This window comes from Girardinichthys multiradiatus, chromosome X (assembly GCF_021462225.1).
Source record: "Girardinichthys multiradiatus isolate DD_20200921_A chromosome X, DD_fGirMul_XY1, whole genome shotgun sequence".
NCBI lineage: Eukaryota > Metazoa > Chordata > Actinopteri > Cyprinodontiformes > Goodeidae > Girardinichthys > Girardinichthys multiradiatus.
This window is the reverse complement of record NC_061817.1, coordinates 25,141,182-25,158,505: the sequence shown is the minus strand read 5'-3', so window position 1 is coordinate 25,158,505 and position 17,324 is coordinate 25,141,182. Positions and strand designations below refer to the sequence as shown.

Sequence of the window (17,324 nt, the reverse complement as noted above, 5' to 3'; positions counted from 1 at the left end):
CCTTGTCAAATAAACACAAACCCACTTTTACATGTCCAAGCATAACATGAGGGAGGGTTATAATAATTCAGTTTTAGAACATTTTCAATGACAGATGGGGTGATCTCGGGTATCTCGGCATCCATGAGATATATAATATATGTCTCACTGCAAAGATAAATCCGTGACCTATAATTATTAAAAACCTGCATGTTTAGCTGTCATCAAGGCACCCATTTATGTATTAAAGTGATGCCTGTTTTGTCTGACAAGATAATCCTTAATCTGATGGCCCAATTGATAAAAATATTGCTCTTTTGTTTCTGCTTAAGAGTCTAGATACGAAGGGGGTAGCAGGGTAATGGTAGGCGAGATAATTGATGTCGTAGGATAATGTAGGCCTGTCTGTCTAATGTAATCTTTTTTAAGCCTTACTTAGCACCAAATTATTTGTTTATATGATACATCCTCGAAAACAATGCTCTACATAATAAGATCCTCACATTATGTGTTTTTGATATAAGTGATGTAGTGACTAATTGTGCTTTGTTTTACAGTCACTAACAGTCTGCCAGCGCTCTCTTACCACTATGCAAATCCAGATCCAGGGCCTGCTGCAGTTCTCCCTGCCCATTTTTCCCACGGCTCAGGTACATAGGGGCCACAACACCTCATTATTACCCTTGGCTGTGAAAGGTTGCGTATCATTGTCTCCCCTTGTGCACTTTGTTATACAGAGAGACCTTTTAGGGATCCAGCGGCTGTTAAACTCCACAGAGTTCAATGTTCACCAGCTAACAGCTTTGCTTGACTGCCGCGGGATACATAAGGTAAGGTCAGAGTCTGACTAGGGCACTTTTAATAAGAATTCTTTGTTACAGAGCTCAAAGCCATTCAGAGGTCTGACTTGGCTTATTTTTGACCTTATCTCTGTGTAATTCTCATGTATTCATACTATTTTAGCAGTTTGCACACTGCTTGTGAGAGAGACAGACTCTGCTCACCAACTTCAGTCTTCTGATAACGAAAGAAGTTTCAACTTTATCACACCTGTTTTCATTTAAGATAAAAATTCTGCATTCTGGATTCAAATGTCAGCTAGATTTTAGAATATCAAATTGAGTGATCACCCTGCATTCCAGAAATGTTCATTTAAATAACATCTAACATGTTTTTTTTATTCACCAACAAAAGTACGCAGATAAAACACATCTGGGGAAAGTGAACTGTGAAATCTACTTTGTAATAAGTCAGTGATATCACAAGAGGTACAATAATCAAGCTGATCAGCTGACATTGGTAATGGCTATGGCAGGCAAGTGACTTCTAAAAGATTTTGACAGCTATTGAAATGCATTTGAAATGCATTTGAAATTGCATTTGAGTTGCAAGGTGTTCATTGATCATCTTCAGAAAACTAACTGGTACCAAGCCATTTATGTTCCCATTTGAATTTTCCTATTTGATTGTTTTTTTGTACATATTCTCCACTACAAAGTGAGAAAATGTTGTATTCTGCTTGTATCCCCTCGCATGGTTGCATGAATGGGCAGTATATTCAGTGGCACAGCATGCAGTCTGTAACCATACCAGTTTAGCTTACCCAAACAGTGTCTCTCTTTCTGACTGCTGAGTGATGGGAATTGTTTTTGTTACCTCTTCTTCTTTATTCTGGTGTTGACTGGAATGATGGTGGTGGAATAAGCTATACTGCAGGTGCATGCATGGTGTGACAAACTGATAGGACTGGGCCCATTATCGGTTTGCCTGGCTGGTAATCATTTTGGCTGATTCATCAGTTCTGCAGAAATATTGTTTTTGCTGGAGAATCATCTTTTTTGGAATGTATTAATGACAATGTGAGGCTTTAGGAGCAACTTGAGATAATCTCTAAGAATCTTTGGAAAATCTCCCTTTTCCATTATGCCCTGGTCTTCTGCAGAAACCAGTTTCATGTGTTTTAGTTTTGGCAAATCTTCCTGAAATCCATCCATTGTTCACATGTACATCTAAAACATTTAGCTGTAGCCATACAGCATACAACAAATGGCAATAGATGTGCTCAAAGATATATAATCAGTGGCTTATGCCTTTTGTGATGTCACCAGAGGTATGTGCAGCCAGTCACGTTTTCAGTAGGTGGGATTGTATCTTAATTGAATAATTTACAGTAAAATAGTACACCAAATAAAAAAAACTGAAATGTGGTTTTAAAAGAAACGTCTGGCTAGTAGTTTTAAATTACTCTAAATTGGTTCAAAAATTCTGCAGCACCAACGACATAGATGCCAGACATAAAACAAGATTGTTTTTTTGGGGCTTGTTAAACAGATTTAACAAGCAAAGCAAAACAGTTATGCTTCCCTAATATGCATATCATCAGAATTAGTCTGACATTAATATCTCGATCACTACCTCTGCAGTGGAAGACTGGGATTGCTTATTGTCTACCAACAGAACAATACATAGCCTCCTGTATTTAACAGCTTTTTTCCAACATTATTAATTGACTTCACTAATTGCCTTTAAACTTTATAATTGAAAAAAATAAGAATGCAACAGGATTTATATGAAACCATGGGTCAGTCTTAATAACACATGAAAAGCATGCAATAACATTCTTTCTTGCATAAACTGGCATATGTGAGGCTAAAATGTGCACTGAAGGTTTACTTGCATCATGGAAAGCTATGAAAATATTTGTGCAAGTAGAAATGGTTGTCAGGCCATTCAATAAAAGATAACATGTATTTGTTATTAACCAGTGTCATAGAAGGATCCCTCTTCATCTAATGGTTACGGGTTTATGTTTGAACATTTGTATTTTTTGACTGGAAATATTTTTTCTGAAGGCTGAAAACTGACTATTTCAGGACTACCTGGATGCCTTAATGGGTGTGTGCTATGATGGAGTGGAGGGGCTCCTCTACCTCTCTTTGTTTTCTCTTCTGGCTGCCTGCGCGCTCTCTGCAATGCTGTGTGTAATTTTCCGACTGTGGACATTAATGGGCAGCAGGTCAGCTCTGTGTGAACCCTTTACCTCATTGCGTACTGCCCAGCGTGTACTTCTGCAAAATGTTAAGTCCTGTGTCTTGCCTGTCTGTACGTCTGCCTCTTTCTGGATGTTTAACTCTCATCCAGGGAGAAAGAGTACAATGACATCGATGAGGAAGACCCGTTCAACCCTCAAGCACGCCGGCTGTCGTTTAATCCCAGAAGGTCCAACACGCACAGTTTCTGCAGCTACATGAGCAGCCTTGGCAGCCAGACTAGCCTTCATCCACCTCCTCAATCTTCTTCTAATTCCACAATACAACCTCCTGAATATATGTAAGATCAGCTGCAGATCACAGTATTCTAGAATCTGCATATTTAGCCTCATATCTTATTTTTTCTCCTTGGGTTACAGGAATCAGTCCATGCTGTTTGGAGGAACCCCTCGATATGAAAATGTGCCACTTATAAGGGGAGGATCGCCACCTCCTTTGGTTCGTTGGCCTTATGATGCTCTAGTGACCATAGTTTAATAATAATAATATGCAACAGCATGCACCATGAATATAATAATGCCAATACAATGCGCACAACCTCACAGGGTCAACATCTACTCATTAGATTTGTGTTGCAATTCAAGTGACTAAAGAGTGACCTCTGCTGGCCATTTGTAGAAATGCATCTTATCTGTGGACATTTTTTTTGTACGCTGTTAATATACTGTATTTTTGACTCACAAAATACAAAATTATTCTCTATATAAAATCAAACATTTACTCATGTTCAAATTACCTCTGAGTTGGTTAGGCATCACATGTTTTGCATTAGATTAGCAAAACCCACTTAATTGTTGCATAGTGTGTGTTTTGTCTCCAGAGCTTAGGGATAAATAATAGATAACAAATGGAAGACAGATAAATCCACAGTCAACATCTCTGCTGTGTTTTCTTTCTGCTGATATTTTTGCTTCTGTGGCTGGAACAGCCTTCATAGCACACCAAAGACTAAAAACACCTTTTGAGTGGGTGAAGGGAGGCGAGAATCTGGATCATTGTCTAAAATGTTGCTATCTGAGGCACATTTATATCAGTTAGAGACATTTCTCCTGTCTGTGTGCTCATGAAAGAGAAGCTTTAAAAAATGCATTTTAAATAAAAACTTCAGTTTGCCTACGTTTGTGTTTATGCTTTGGGATTTTTCTTTGGTTTTAGTATATCAGCTCTTCTGCATATTTCTCTTTTGTTTTTTTATGCAAGCAGTTTGTCAGTGGCATGTCTAACAGCTTTGTGGAAAACTCTTTTCGTTTTTAGTCCTCTACTTAGACTTTGATAACTGTAAGTGTCGGTTGATTTTCACCCTCTTCACTTGTTTGAATTAATCTTCCTTCCATTTTTTTCACACACACCCTAGATTGCTAATAATGTTTCTGCAAAATATTGTAACTTTTACCCAGCGACATTCAGTAACCCCGACTCTGACCTACTGCCGCTGTTCGAATGTTGCATGTGAGTGTAACTTGACCTTTACTTAAGCTCTTGTCTTCTTTTTACCTGCTTTTTAACACCAAACAGTTTGTTTTCCTCCCTCCAAATTATGCAAGCTTCCGATTGAAGCACAGGGCAGAATTGCAAAATTATTTCCCAAATTTTGTCCAAGATTACTTCATTTATGCAAATAATGTAATAACAAAAGATGTATTTTTAAAATCATGTTCATTTGTGTCTTTTACCTGCAGTATTCACCCAGTATGAGGACAACATACCTGTCCATGACTGAAGCCCAGAACAGACACTTGAGAACTGATTTCTAGGTGTAAGCTGATGCCTCCCAAACCCTCCTTCCTGCATCAATCTAAGCAAATGAGCTCCTGCTGAGAAAGCTGTCTTCATGACATAATCCTATTTACGGGAACAACTGACTTTTGTCCGATCTCAAGCATGAAAGCAGGCCATATGAGACAGATACTTCAGTTAGACTGCAGTACACTGCTTGAAGAGGCCTTTTGAACAGTGATTGCTTTTATGTAAATCCTACAACTGAAATTGAAACATTTCTGTCAGTCAGATTCAGAATTTTTAAATGAAATAATCCAGCAATGTCTTTTTTAAATGTCATGTGAAAAGCTTGAACAATCATGAAGGAGTATTTTGGTTTTGATGGTAAATGAGCAGTAGAACTGACTACACTGGGAAATACTATGTATGATTGACAGCAGTGTGGTAATGTTTTGACCTTTTAGTGACCTAAAATGGTGCAATGTTACACAAAACATTAACTTTTCTAACTATTACCTGCATATGTAATGGAAACTGTACCATATCTTGTAATTTTGTTTAAATGAGCCAAAGATGTCTTTAATCGAAAAGTCCAATTGACACACCAGAGGGGTTTTATGTAACAAATGAGGATGTAGATGCATGTGTGAAATAAAATTGACATTTAAATCCTAAGTTTTATGAAGCTGCTTTGATTTTGTCAGAAGTGTGGCAAACTATAAATATCAGTCCAAATGAATGGGTTGCAGATATATTATGGCTTAGAGAAATGGACTTTTCAAAAAGAAAACTATTTAACAATGTTTGTTTTTATAAATATTCCTGGGAATTGTATTCACTGTTTTTATACTGACTAATGTTTCAGGCTAATGTAAAAATACAAGACATTATATGTCTGATTAGATTGACCTACAGGTATAATAGTCTTACTGGAATTCATTGTGACATGATGATGTAAAAAAAAAAAAGTATTTAATGTATGCTGAAGACAATATAATGCAAACACCTGCCAGATATAGATTTACATTTTTTTTTAATTAACGAAGATGTTTGCTTTAAAGAGGGAATTAGACAGGTATTTCTAAGAAGATAATAAAACGGTCTAAAAGCAGCATTTTTTTTTTAAAGAAAAAAAACATGATCTGTTTGTATTTACATAGATAAAGAATATTTCAGCTCTATCTAATGTCATAATGTTCTGTACAATTTTGGTTAGAGTGTGAAATGTATGTTTATATGTGCATATCTATGCAAAAAGTTCTGATTTTAAGCGTCCATATTGCTAAATTAGATTATTATCAAGAATGTTTGTAAAACATAAAACATATTAAGTAATTTTGTAAACTATGTATCGTATAGGCAACATCCTATGCATTTTATGTGACATTTGAGGTTAGGTTTTAGCCCCATATTAATGAATTCACATATTCATGTACTTGTGAATCCGGGCTGCACGGTGGCACAGTTGGTAGCACTGTTGCCTTGCAGCAAAAAGGTCATGCGTGGGTTCTCTCTGGGCACTCTAGCTACCCCCCACAGTCCAAAAAATATGACTGTTAGGTTAATTGGTCTCTCTAAATTGCCCTTAGGTGTGAATGGTGTGTGCATGGTTGTTTGTCCTGTACATCTCTATGCTGCCCTGCGATGGACTGGCAACCTGTCCAGGGTGTACCCCGCCTCTTGCCCATAGACTGCTCGAGATAGGCACCAGCTCCCCCGTGACCCACTATGGAATAAGCGGTAGAAAATGACTGACTGACTGACTGTTTTTATGTTTATACTTTTCTCTCACTAGTAAACATGATTTATTTGTGCTCCTTGCACCATTGAAACCGACATTTGGCATTGGCATGAATGACCAAAGGTTTGGCTATAGCAGCCCGGCCGTGTATATTGACCCTGTGGATCTCCTGATGGACAGTTCTGGTGGAAACAGGAGAGTTGAGGTGCACATTTAATTCTGCCGTGATTTGGGCAGCCGTGGTTTTATGTCTTTTGGATACAATCCGGGTTAGCACCCGAACATTCCTTTCAGACAGCTTCCTCTTGCATCCACAGTTAATCCTGTTGGATGTGGTTCGTCCTTCTTGGTGGTATGCTGACATTACCCTGGATACCGTGGCTCTTGATACATCACAAAGACTTGCTGTCTTGGTCACAGATGCGCCAGCAAGACGTGCACCAACAATTTGTCCTCTTTTGAACTCTGGTATGTCACCCATAATGTTGTGTGCATTTCAATATTTTGAGCAAAACTGTGCTCTTACCCTGCTAATTGAACCTTCACACTCTGCTCTTACTGGTGCAATGTGCAATCAATGAAGACTGGTTACCAGGCTGGTCCAATTTAGTCATGAAACCTCCCACACTAAAATGACAAGTGTTTCAGTTTCATTGTCCAACCCCTGTACATTTCCAGCTCTGACACATCTGCCTGGTATGAAAAACAAAGTGAAACACCTTCTAATTATGCCTTGATTATTTTGAACATAATACCATTCTGGAATTATAATACCATGTGTAATTTATTGTACAAAGATGATTATGCTATTAATGGCGCTAAAAAAAACAAAAAAAACAAGGCTATTTGTACTATTCAATTCCATTGATTTTAAAGTGTTACAGTAAATTTCAAAAACATTTATTTTCCTATGAACCTTTTCGCATTTTGTCACATTAAAATCACAGATTTATATGTATTTATTTTGGGATTTTATGTAATAGACCCAAAATAGCATGAAACTGCGAAGTGGACAGGTACGGAAAAATTACAAACAATGTGCTTGTATTCAAACCCCTTTGCTCTGATACAACTTAATAAAATCCAGTGCATAGAATTGCCTTCCAACACTACCTAATTAATAGGGTCCACACATGTGAATTCAGTCTCATTAGATATATAGATGTTCTGAGAAGGGTCAAATGTTTGTTGGAGAGCATTAGTAAACAAACAGCATCTTGAAGACCAGGTAACAGACCAGACAGATAAGGTAGAACTTTAGGGAGAAGTTAGGTTTTATAACCTAACTCTGCCCTAAGGACATTTATTGTTAAACAGTCACATTCCCAATATCCCAAACTTTGGTCATCTTACCAAGCACTGTTCAATCCACTATTTAAAAAAAGGGCTATGGCACAATTGACATCCTACATAGGCATAGCTGTCCACCTAAACTGACAGACTGAACAAGAAAAGCATTAATCACAGAAGTGAAGAGGCCCAAGACAAAAGTGGATAATCTGCAGAGAACCAAAGCTCAGGTGGGACAATCTTTTGACAAGACAACTCTACAATGTGGCAACAAGAAACAATTGCAGAATACAGAAAAAAGTACTTTGGGAATATACTGCGATAACTTGTAAGCACAAATTACTACTTACTTATTTTCTATAAATTTTCTTGTAGATCACAGTTTATTTTTACATACATTTTTAATGAGGGGCCAGTTTATGACAGCTTATTTAACCACGGCACAGCACCTTTATCTCTTCATAAATCTTCAACATGATGTAAGGTTTTCCGACCAAGGTAAATATTTTGGAAAGCTGCAAATTCCTTTAGTGTTAGATATGTCCAACCAATTGACATGTTATGATAACTGTGCAATCATTAAAAACAAAACAAAACAAAACAAAAAAATTAAAAGAAACAAACAAAAAACAAAAAAACCCCGAAACAAAAAATAAGAAAGCGAGAGCTGTCCAGGGTGCTAGCTGTCAATCAGCAGGGAGTGTCGTTCGAGAAAAAGCACTGTAGCTTTTTATCTAGCTTTATGGAAACCGATGCTATATTATATGTGATATAAGATATTCTTCGTACGAGATTAGGTGAGTGGTACCTAAAACCTTTAAACTTCAAACTCGAAGCGATGTCATACCTCAGACGGCTAGTCCTTCCTCGCTTGCCGTAGGAAACGAGGCAAAGAAACCGGGGCGGACATGGCGTAAGCATATTGCCGGGTTGCCATTTGAGGCTGGTTATTATTGTAACAAAATGCTTAAGAAAAAGTCACATTTTGTATGTCGATAAGGGAGGATGTGGCTAAATAATGGGAAACGTCTTTGGGAGAAAGAGCCAATCCTCTCGTGTAACGGAGCAAGATAAAGCCATTTTGGTAAGGTCAGGATGGAGCTCCGTTAGACGACCACAAGGCTTTTATTATTGTTACTCGACAAAAACACAGACAAAATTAGCTGTACTTTATCAAATAAATGTACGTGCTTGTCTGTTAATTGTCTGCTGATTTTCGCAGCAACTAAAGCAGCAGAGAGATAAACTGAAGCAGTATCAAAAGAGAATCAGTGTACAGCTGGAGAAGGAAAGACTTCTGGCGAAGCAGCTGCTAAAAGATGGCAAGAAAGAGTAAGCAGACTTCGAGATGACGGTCTCCGTCTCCCTTTAAACAGATCATCCAAGTGGCAGCACTTCCTGTATGCACTCTATTTCTAATGTTTACATTTTGTCTTTTAACTTGTGTCTGCAGAAAAGCACTGTTGCTTCTTAAGAAAAAACGCTATCAGGATCAGCTACTAGAGAAGACCGAGAGTCAGATTTCAAATTTAGAGCGTATGGTAAGTTGTTTTTGTTTTTTTCTCATATAAATATATATGAACATTTCTCTGATAAGCCTTTTGGACGTTTTCTGCTGCAGCATGAAGAAAATCATATGCGAACTCTTACTATAACATTTGCAGTACTGATCAGAGATTTTGTGGCCGATTTCTGATCACTGTAAAGGTTTAATCTGCTGATGCTGGCTTTAGCCTGTTCCTTTTTATTTAAGAACTATTACAAAACACTTTTTTTTTTTTTTTTGTACTTTCAACATGACTTACAAATTTAACTCTCAACAAAACATTTATACAATAACATAAAACTGTTATTTTTTCATATACAGCCCAAAGTTATACAGCTGTCTCCTTCTTTCCACATTGCTAAAAATTTATAAATACAAAAAAAATCCTTCAGGTTATGGTACAAATAAAACCTGATTATTAGGAGTTGTTTTCGCGCTTCAATATACACTGCTCAAAAAAATAAAGGGAACACTCAAATAACACATCCTAGATCTGAATGAATGAAACATTCTCATTGAATACTTTGTTATGTACAAAGTTGAATGTGCTGACAACAAAATCACACAAAAATCATCAATGGAAATCAAATTTATTAACCAATGGAGGCCTGGATTTGGAGTCACACACAAAATTAAAGTGGAAAAACACACTACAGGCTGATCCAACTTTGATGTAATGTCCTTAAAACAAGTCAAAATGAGGCTCAGTATTGTGTGTGGCCTCCACGTGTCTGTATGACCTCCCTACAACGCCTGGGCATGCTCCTGATGAGACGGCGGATGGTCTCCTGAGGGATCTTCTCCCAGAACTGGACTAAAGCATCCACCAATTCCTGGACAGTCTGTGGTGCAACGTGATGTTGGTGGATGGAGCGAGACATGATGTCCCAGATGTGCTCAATCAGACCTCTGGTGAGCACATGGAGGACCATGCGGCCCTCCAAAGAAATGCCACCCCACACCATTACTGACCCACTGCCAAACCGGTCATGCTGAAGGATGTTGCAGGCAGCAGGTTGCTCTCCACGGTGTCTCCAGACTCTGTCACGTCTGTCACATGTGCTCAGTGTGAACCTACTTTCATCTGTGAAGAGTACAGGGCGCCAGTGGTGAATTTGCCAATCCTGGTGTTCTCTGGCAAATGCCAAGCGTCCTGCACGGTGTTGGGCTGTGAGCACAACCCCCATTTGTGGACGTAGGGCTCTCATACCATCCTCATGGAGTCGGTTTCTAACCGTTTGTGCAGACACATGCACATCTGTGTCCTGCTGGAGGTCATTTTGCAGGGCTCTGGCAGTGCTCCTCCTGTTCCTCCTTGCTCAAAGGCAGAGGTAGCGGTCCTGCTGCTGGGTTGTTGCCCTCCTACGACCTCCTCCACGTCTCCTGGTGTACTGGTCTGTCTCCTGGTAGCGTCTCCAGGCTCTGGACACTACGCTGACAGACACAGCAAACCTTCTTGCCACAGCTCGCATTGATGTGCCATCCTGGATGAGCTGCACTACCTGAGCCACTTGTGTGGGTTGTAGAGTCCGTCTCATGCTACCACGAGTGTGAAAGCACCACCAACATTCAAAAGTGACCAAATCATCATCCAGAAAGTATAGGTACTGAGAAGTGGTCTGTGGTCCCCACCTGCAGAACCACTCCTTTATTGAGTGTGTCTTGCTAATCGCCAAAGATTTCCCCTGTTGTCTATTCCATTTGGACAACAGGATGTGAAATTGATTGTCAATCAGTGTTGCTTCCTAAGTGGACAGTTTGATTTCACAGAAGTTTGATTTACTTGGAGTTATATTGTGTTGTTTAAGTGTTCCCTTTATTTTTTTTTTTGAGCAGTGGATATAAGTGTTTTAAATTATTCATTCATTTACTGAAGCCATACATGAGCCTTAAGAAGCCTTTATGTCATAATCTTTCGTTAATTGTTTTAAACTGAATAAATTTATTTGTATTAGAGGTGATGTCAGAATGTATATTTAAGAGAGAGAGGAGTTGGTATTACATCCATCTACAGTAAAACAGGATTTCACTTTTATTTTAAAACAAGGACAAAATGATTACCAAGGTCACCATTTAAACTGTTTTTAGCACTTTATTTAACTTTTCAGGGATTCAAGGATATTTATTGTCAAACAGTCACATTTACAATGGAACAGAATGAAATGTGGTTACCAAGGTCCCAGTTGCAAATGCTTGAGTGCAGTTAGAATTACTATGGTAATGCTAACTGCACTCAGCTATAGCTTTAGCCTTCAGTCTGTCTGTATTTCCTTTAGAGTCCGTGGAGCTATATCTTAAGTGTGAGATTTCCAAGACTGACAACATTTACTAATCCAGCATGATTTGTGAGACATAGTCGGATGTTTCAAAAGGTTAAAACAGACCAGCTTTGCTGTACTATTCAGCTTTCGAAAATGTGTTTAAATCTCACACCTTGTTGAAAAGTCTCAGTGATATTGAAAAGTAGCTGAGTTTTGTTCTACTAGGTAAATATCTGATGAGATCATACTTTAAATGGCCTGATTCTGTCTTATTTTTGGTGCATCTCTAAACTTTTTATAGATCTGTACAGCGGAGAAATACTGTCAGTTAAAAGTGACATGATAAAACAAAAAATTTTTTGAATTAGCCATTTTGTTTTGTTGGCATGCCTGTCATATATGCTGCAGCTACATTTCTAATGCATTGCTGTTATTTGTCAACAGGTTCAAGATATTGAGTTCATGCAAATTGAGATGAAAGTTATCGAGGGGCTTAATGCTGGCAATGAATGCCTGAAAAGCATGCACGAGGTAGATGTTCAGGTTTTTCTTCTGTTCTCTGTTTATAAATGTACCTTCCATATTGATTGTAATCTTGTACCCTTAGGCTTTTTGTACATCAGTGCGCACTGTAACAGGGTTAAAGGTTCCCCCTGATAGGAATGCTTTCTATAATGTGATCCATGAGTAAGGTCTGAGCAATGCAGAAGGCTCTTGGATTGTGCTGCAGCAGCATAGCTAGTACACATGGCTTTAAGATTATAGGATTAGGAAAGAAAAGCCTCAGCGACATCAGTTTGCATACTCAGACCTTCTTAGGGGATTCATAAGTCTGACAGAATGTGAAAAAAATGTTTTAATTAAAAATTATAAACAAAATGTAATGTGGGTTTGTTTGTGGCAGATCATGTCAATAGAAGATGTGGAAAAAATCCTGGATGAGACCCAAGAATCAATTGAGTATCAAAGGGTAAAGCATTTTTCTTCAAATTCACAAACAGGAAAATGTTTCTACTTCCCCATATAATTTTTGTTTACTAATTTTAAATTACCTATTTCTTACTTCAAATCGTGCAGATTGTAGCCTAGAAGTAATTTTAGATAATGAATGCACAAAGTCTACATTTTTCTTCTGCAGCAAATAGATGAAATGTTGGCTGGAGCCTTGACCCAGGAAGATGAAGATGCTGTTTTAGCAGAATTAGAAGCTATCACTCAGGTGGGTTCTAAGATTTAACTTTCTATTTATTGTGAAAATGTTTTTTCACTCATATATCTTCCTTTCCTGCTGCACTCAGATTTAAACACACTGTTGATCTCTTCTGGAGAAGAGCAGACACATAGTAGTTTAATTTACATATTTAAAATCTAAATTTTGAATAGAATTGGAAAGGGTTTAATACAAGCCACAGCCATGTAAGAATCTAATTACAAATTGTAACTGACACAGTTGTGGTTACAGTGTTGACAGTGGTTCAATGACTGCATTTATTCTTCTTATACAAATAAAACGAAAAAACTGCAATGCAGTGAGATTAATTGGATCTGGCGTAGAACAATCTGACACGAGAAAAGCAGCAAGTCTTCCCTGATATTTGGTCACCAACAAATATTTTATGGATGCCATCATAAAGCCTGAATGAATATGCAACATGCATCTTTAACAGGACAGATATGTAATGCTCAAGTTTCATTTCATTGTGGATTTGTTCTGCTTTAAATTGAATACACAAGCTCAGTTCTAAATCCAGTTTCATGACAAATGTCCTCTAAAGTCATTTTACAAGACTTACTGGTCCAACCGATATACATTTGTAAAAAATTTAGTTTGGTCTAAACTCAGTACAGAGCCATAAAATTATATCAATGCAATTGGATGCTATAGTGAGATACACATCCAAATACGTAGTCCTGTTTGATCCTACTTACAGTGCAGTACAATCAAACTAAGTTGATCACATAATGCCCTGTCGTGGAAGGTTATCTATCTGATGGAGTACAACTATCTTCGTCCAGGAAAGAGATGAAGCTAAACAGACTCACTGAGTCAGATGTACTTTCTGTAGCAAAGAAACAAAGAAGGCAGCACAAAACAAGCTGTAGCAAATGCTGCATCAGTGCAACATTCTCCATTCCAATGGACTGCGTTTGGCAGGATGGGTTTAGCTGCATCAGTGCATTGTCCAGGAAAGAGAAGCAGCAGCGAAGCATTGGGCCAGGTGTACTTTCTATGGTAAAGAAATTTGCTCTAGTGGATTTGTTTGCATATAGTAAAATAGAAACATTTACTGTTCTGATCTAAGAATCACATATATTCCCCACTTATATATCTCCACTCATATATTTTCCACCAATTTTTTCCACCAGATTTGTATATAAATGTCTGCATTAAAATAAGCTATTGGAAGGAGTAATCACTCTGGGGTGAATTGAAAGATGTGACAAACTATGTCCCTCACCTCAGAGGAATGGTTGGATGTGAAATCTCAGTGTCTGCAATTAGGACAGTTATACAACAGCTGCTGTTAAACGGAAAAAAAAAAAATGATTCTGTTCTTAAATGGACACCTTTCAAGCTCAGCTACATTCTGCAGTGAGCCATGAGAATAATAAAACTGATTTTGTGGAAGAAGATGTTATGGTTGGATGAGATGAATATTGATATTTTTGGCCTTAGTTACGTCAAGCTTTACTTGAGGAATATCGCAAAAGTAATACAACACCAGTTTATTTTTTTGCACTAATGCCTTCATTGTGTCTTAGGGCCAGTTCATATGATGGCATTTTTCATGAAGCAGTTTTATTTTATTTAGATCTCAAACTATCAATGAACAGATAAAAACTGAAAACAGCTGGGAGTTCTGTATGTTTATGAATACATTTTTTTTAGCTTCTGAACCAAGCATGCCTTTAATCCTCAGAAAGCTTTTGTTTTTATTTTTCTGTTTTTTGTTCTTTTTTATACAGGAAGAAGATGTAGCACTTCCAGAGGTTCCCACTGACCATGTACCAGAGATACCAGAAGCTGCTAAAGTTGAACCAGGTAGACTTTGTGTTTTTATTCCACGCACTTGAAAGAAATGTTTAAAACTTAATTTTGTTCTTTTTTTTCTGTTTTTAGAGAGGAAAGGCGTTATGAAGAAACAGAACAGAGAGATGCTGGCAGCGTAACAGAATTTCTGGTTGATATCCAGTGCTGATCTGCAAATGAAGCCCTTTTAGTTTTGTGATGATGATGATCTGTATCCAACAGAGACTTTTCACACAGTTTACAAGAAAAACATTGTTAAGCCACAACTTAATGTGAAATATTGCATTTCTGTCTGTTTAATTTTGAATAGTGTTTCATAGTTTCTGTGCTGGTTAAGACATAGAGGGAAGACAATATGATTTTTAGATGTTTTAAAATAATAACAAAAAATCAAGACAAAAAAGTTTTGCATATTAAACTAAGCTGTGGAAAAAAGAGCAATCCTGACTCTTTCTATGAACCTGTAGAGCATGCTTTTCTCCAGGAGATGGCACTGCTTTGTTTTTCTTTGACTATACTATGCAAACCATATGTGCATTATAAAGGCATCAGTGCAGTGAATTGAACGCGTTTATTATCAAATAAAAAGCTTGCTGATTGTGGGAGAGACACGGGAAAGCAACATGGTAATGGAAATACAGTCCTGTATTTCTGGTAAATTTCTAGGCACTAATTAATGTGAAATTGAGGACAAATAGTCCCCAGTGATGTTTCCGAAATCAGTCTCTCTGTCTTAAAGCTTTCGTACATCAAAACATTTATTGGAACTGGATAAGCTGCTTAATGTTAGTGGTTGAACGGCACATGTATCAGTTCCTTCACTGGACGAGCTGCAACTAATTGTCCCAAATGATCTTTAATGACAATAATCAAACATGTAGCCCTGTGGAAAACTTTTTTACCAATTATATGAAGTACTTCATGGTCCATATTAGAACCAAAATACATCATTTCAGTCTTTTATGAATTTTCAGGCTCCACTTGGACAGAGATGTAGGAGGGCACCAAATCTACAATTTGACAGCATAACGCTACATTCAACGGCTGTAGGAAATATAGCATTCAGTCTACATACAATAAAATGGGACTGGCATTTATTTCAATAGTTAACGTTTACTCTCAGTAACGTGGCATCTTCTTTTGAATAAACAGCCGCTCTTTTAGTGTTTTATATGAGTGTCCTTTGAAAGCTAACTGGACAGCGTATTTTATTTGAATGCATTTGAATAACACACTATTGCTCCGGGATTGTGAAAACACGGCGCTCTGGAGTGGTCCGTGAAGGCAGCAGCGGGCTGTCAGCAGCGGAGAAGGAAGGTGTGTTTAGTTTGTAGGTTTCGGTAGCGCAGCCTCATTCCTGCGGTGGCGTTTCTTTCGGTCACTGTTAGCTCAAACTTGTGTTTTGTATCTGTCCACTGCTTTTTTTTTTTTTTTTTACACGGATAAACGTTTTTACGCTAAAAACCGTTTATGGTCCTGGCTGAAGATTTCACCATGTCTCGCACCGACGAGGTTCATCGCATGACGGAAAATGTGTATAAGGTAAGGCTGAACTACTTAATAAAGTTTGGAGATATACATGAGTTTGGCGGTTAAGCAGTTAAAAAAATGCATTAAAGTCTATAAGTAATTTTCTTTTTAATCTCATAAGAAAAAGCACAAAAGCTGATAGGTTTCATTGTTTTAATGTCCCTGTCTAAAAGAACCCACTCCGTCCTTTCTTATAACATCCAGCCTTGCCTCAGGTTAATTAGGGCAACACATTTAGGCCAAAACCGCTCCCGTACCTGCAATATCAGGGTCACAGTCTCAATACATGAAGGCCTGTTGAATTAGTCCGCCTCTGTGGTATTGGTAGTTGAGGTTGGGCTTTTCTCTGGAAACCGGTGGATTTATACAAGCCTGGTTTTTTGAAATGGGAACATTCTGCATTCCAGTGGACTGCGTTTGATAGGGAGGGTTTAGCCTCTGTTGCAACAAGTAAACATTTGTCCTGTTCCTCTCAAACCTGTTTTTCATACAAAGACCTGTGTGGACTTGGCAGGCAGTGTTTAATCCTCAACTAAAGGAATGGGTGGGGGAAAGCTGTGATTAGATTTGACTTAAAAATAATAAGCAGAATAAAAGCCTGAAAGAAATTGGTTGGTTTATCAGATTTGGGTTATCAGATGTTTGCACCAGCATGAAATAATATCTGAGAAGAAGCTGCACTTACAACAGACCCATTAATCCTCTTGTTTTCACTCTAATTGCTGTGTAATTAATTAAATAAACAAAGGTATGCAATGTATTTCTTTTTAAGGAATTTGTTAAGCATGACTTGGATGTTCCAGAGCTCCTATAGAGTATTGTCAAAGTATTTTAATGTCCAACTTTCATTCTGGTCATACTGGGTGAATCCATCTTCACATATAGTAATGTTCAACTAAACTGAATATTATTGATAAGATCATTTGTTGCAGTAATTTAATTTACTAGGTGGAACTAATTATAAGGATTAGTTACACACTGATGTTTTCAAGCATTTAGTTCTGTTAATTATGGTGACTTTCCCCTTACAGCTATTAAAAACATAACATTTAAAATTTGAATATTACATCAAACCATAAAAACATGTTTAATACAGAAATGTGGGCTTAATGAAAAGTATGTTCAATACCTGCTAAATGGTTATTTTAAAAGGGTACTTTTAATCTGACAAATGAGC

The 17,324-nt window shown here is 37.6% G+C and overlaps 3 protein-coding genes across 7 annotated transcripts in view; all 3 read left to right on the top strand.

Annotated features, from left to right (window-relative positions):
* Window positions 1-5,423, top strand: part of LOC124862433 (protein tweety homolog 2-like) — a 49,897-nt gene extending 44,474 nt beyond the window's left edge. The window contains exons 9-14 of the mRNA XM_047356330.1: window positions 537-629; window positions 717-809; window positions 2,853-2,995; window positions 3,121-3,309; window positions 3,389-3,467; window positions 4,709-5,423. Coding sequence (XP_047212286.1) covers window positions 537-629; window positions 717-809; window positions 2,853-2,995; window positions 3,121-3,309; window positions 3,389-3,467; window positions 4,709-4,783 — 672 coding nt within the window. The 3' untranslated portion in view covers window positions 4,784-5,423. The remainder of the gene's footprint in view (window positions 1-536; window positions 630-716; window positions 810-2,852; window positions 2,996-3,120; window positions 3,310-3,388; window positions 3,468-4,708) is intronic.
* Window positions 5,424-8,650: 3,227 nt separating this feature from the next.
* Window positions 8,651-15,058, top strand: LOC124863231 (charged multivesicular body protein 6-like). Its single transcript, XM_047357530.1, has 8 exons — window positions 8,651-8,863; window positions 9,002-9,111; window positions 9,233-9,320; window positions 12,031-12,117; window positions 12,491-12,556; window positions 12,725-12,805; window positions 14,554-14,629; window positions 14,708-15,058. The coding sequence occupies exons 1-8, from the start codon at window positions 8,798-8,800 to the stop codon at window positions 14,755-14,757; spliced, it is 624 nt and encodes a 207-aa protein (XP_047213486.1). The 5' UTR covers window positions 8,651-8,797; the 3' UTR covers window positions 14,758-15,058.
* Window positions 15,059-15,915: 857 nt separating this feature from the next.
* LOC124863142 (brain-specific angiogenesis inhibitor 1-associated protein 2-like) overlaps window positions 15,916-17,324 on the top strand; it is a 77,847-nt gene continuing 76,438 nt past the window's right edge. For 2 of the 5 annotated variants that reach the window (XM_047357388.1, XM_047357387.1), the window contains exon 1: window positions 15,916-16,159. In XM_047357388.1, the coding sequence (XP_047213344.1) occupies window positions 16,088-16,159 (72 nt within the window). In that variant the 5' untranslated portion in view covers window positions 15,916-16,087. The remainder of the gene's footprint in view (window positions 16,160-17,324) is intronic. The other 3 variants (XM_047357390.1, XM_047357389.1, XM_047357391.1) reach the window with 3 other exon arrangements.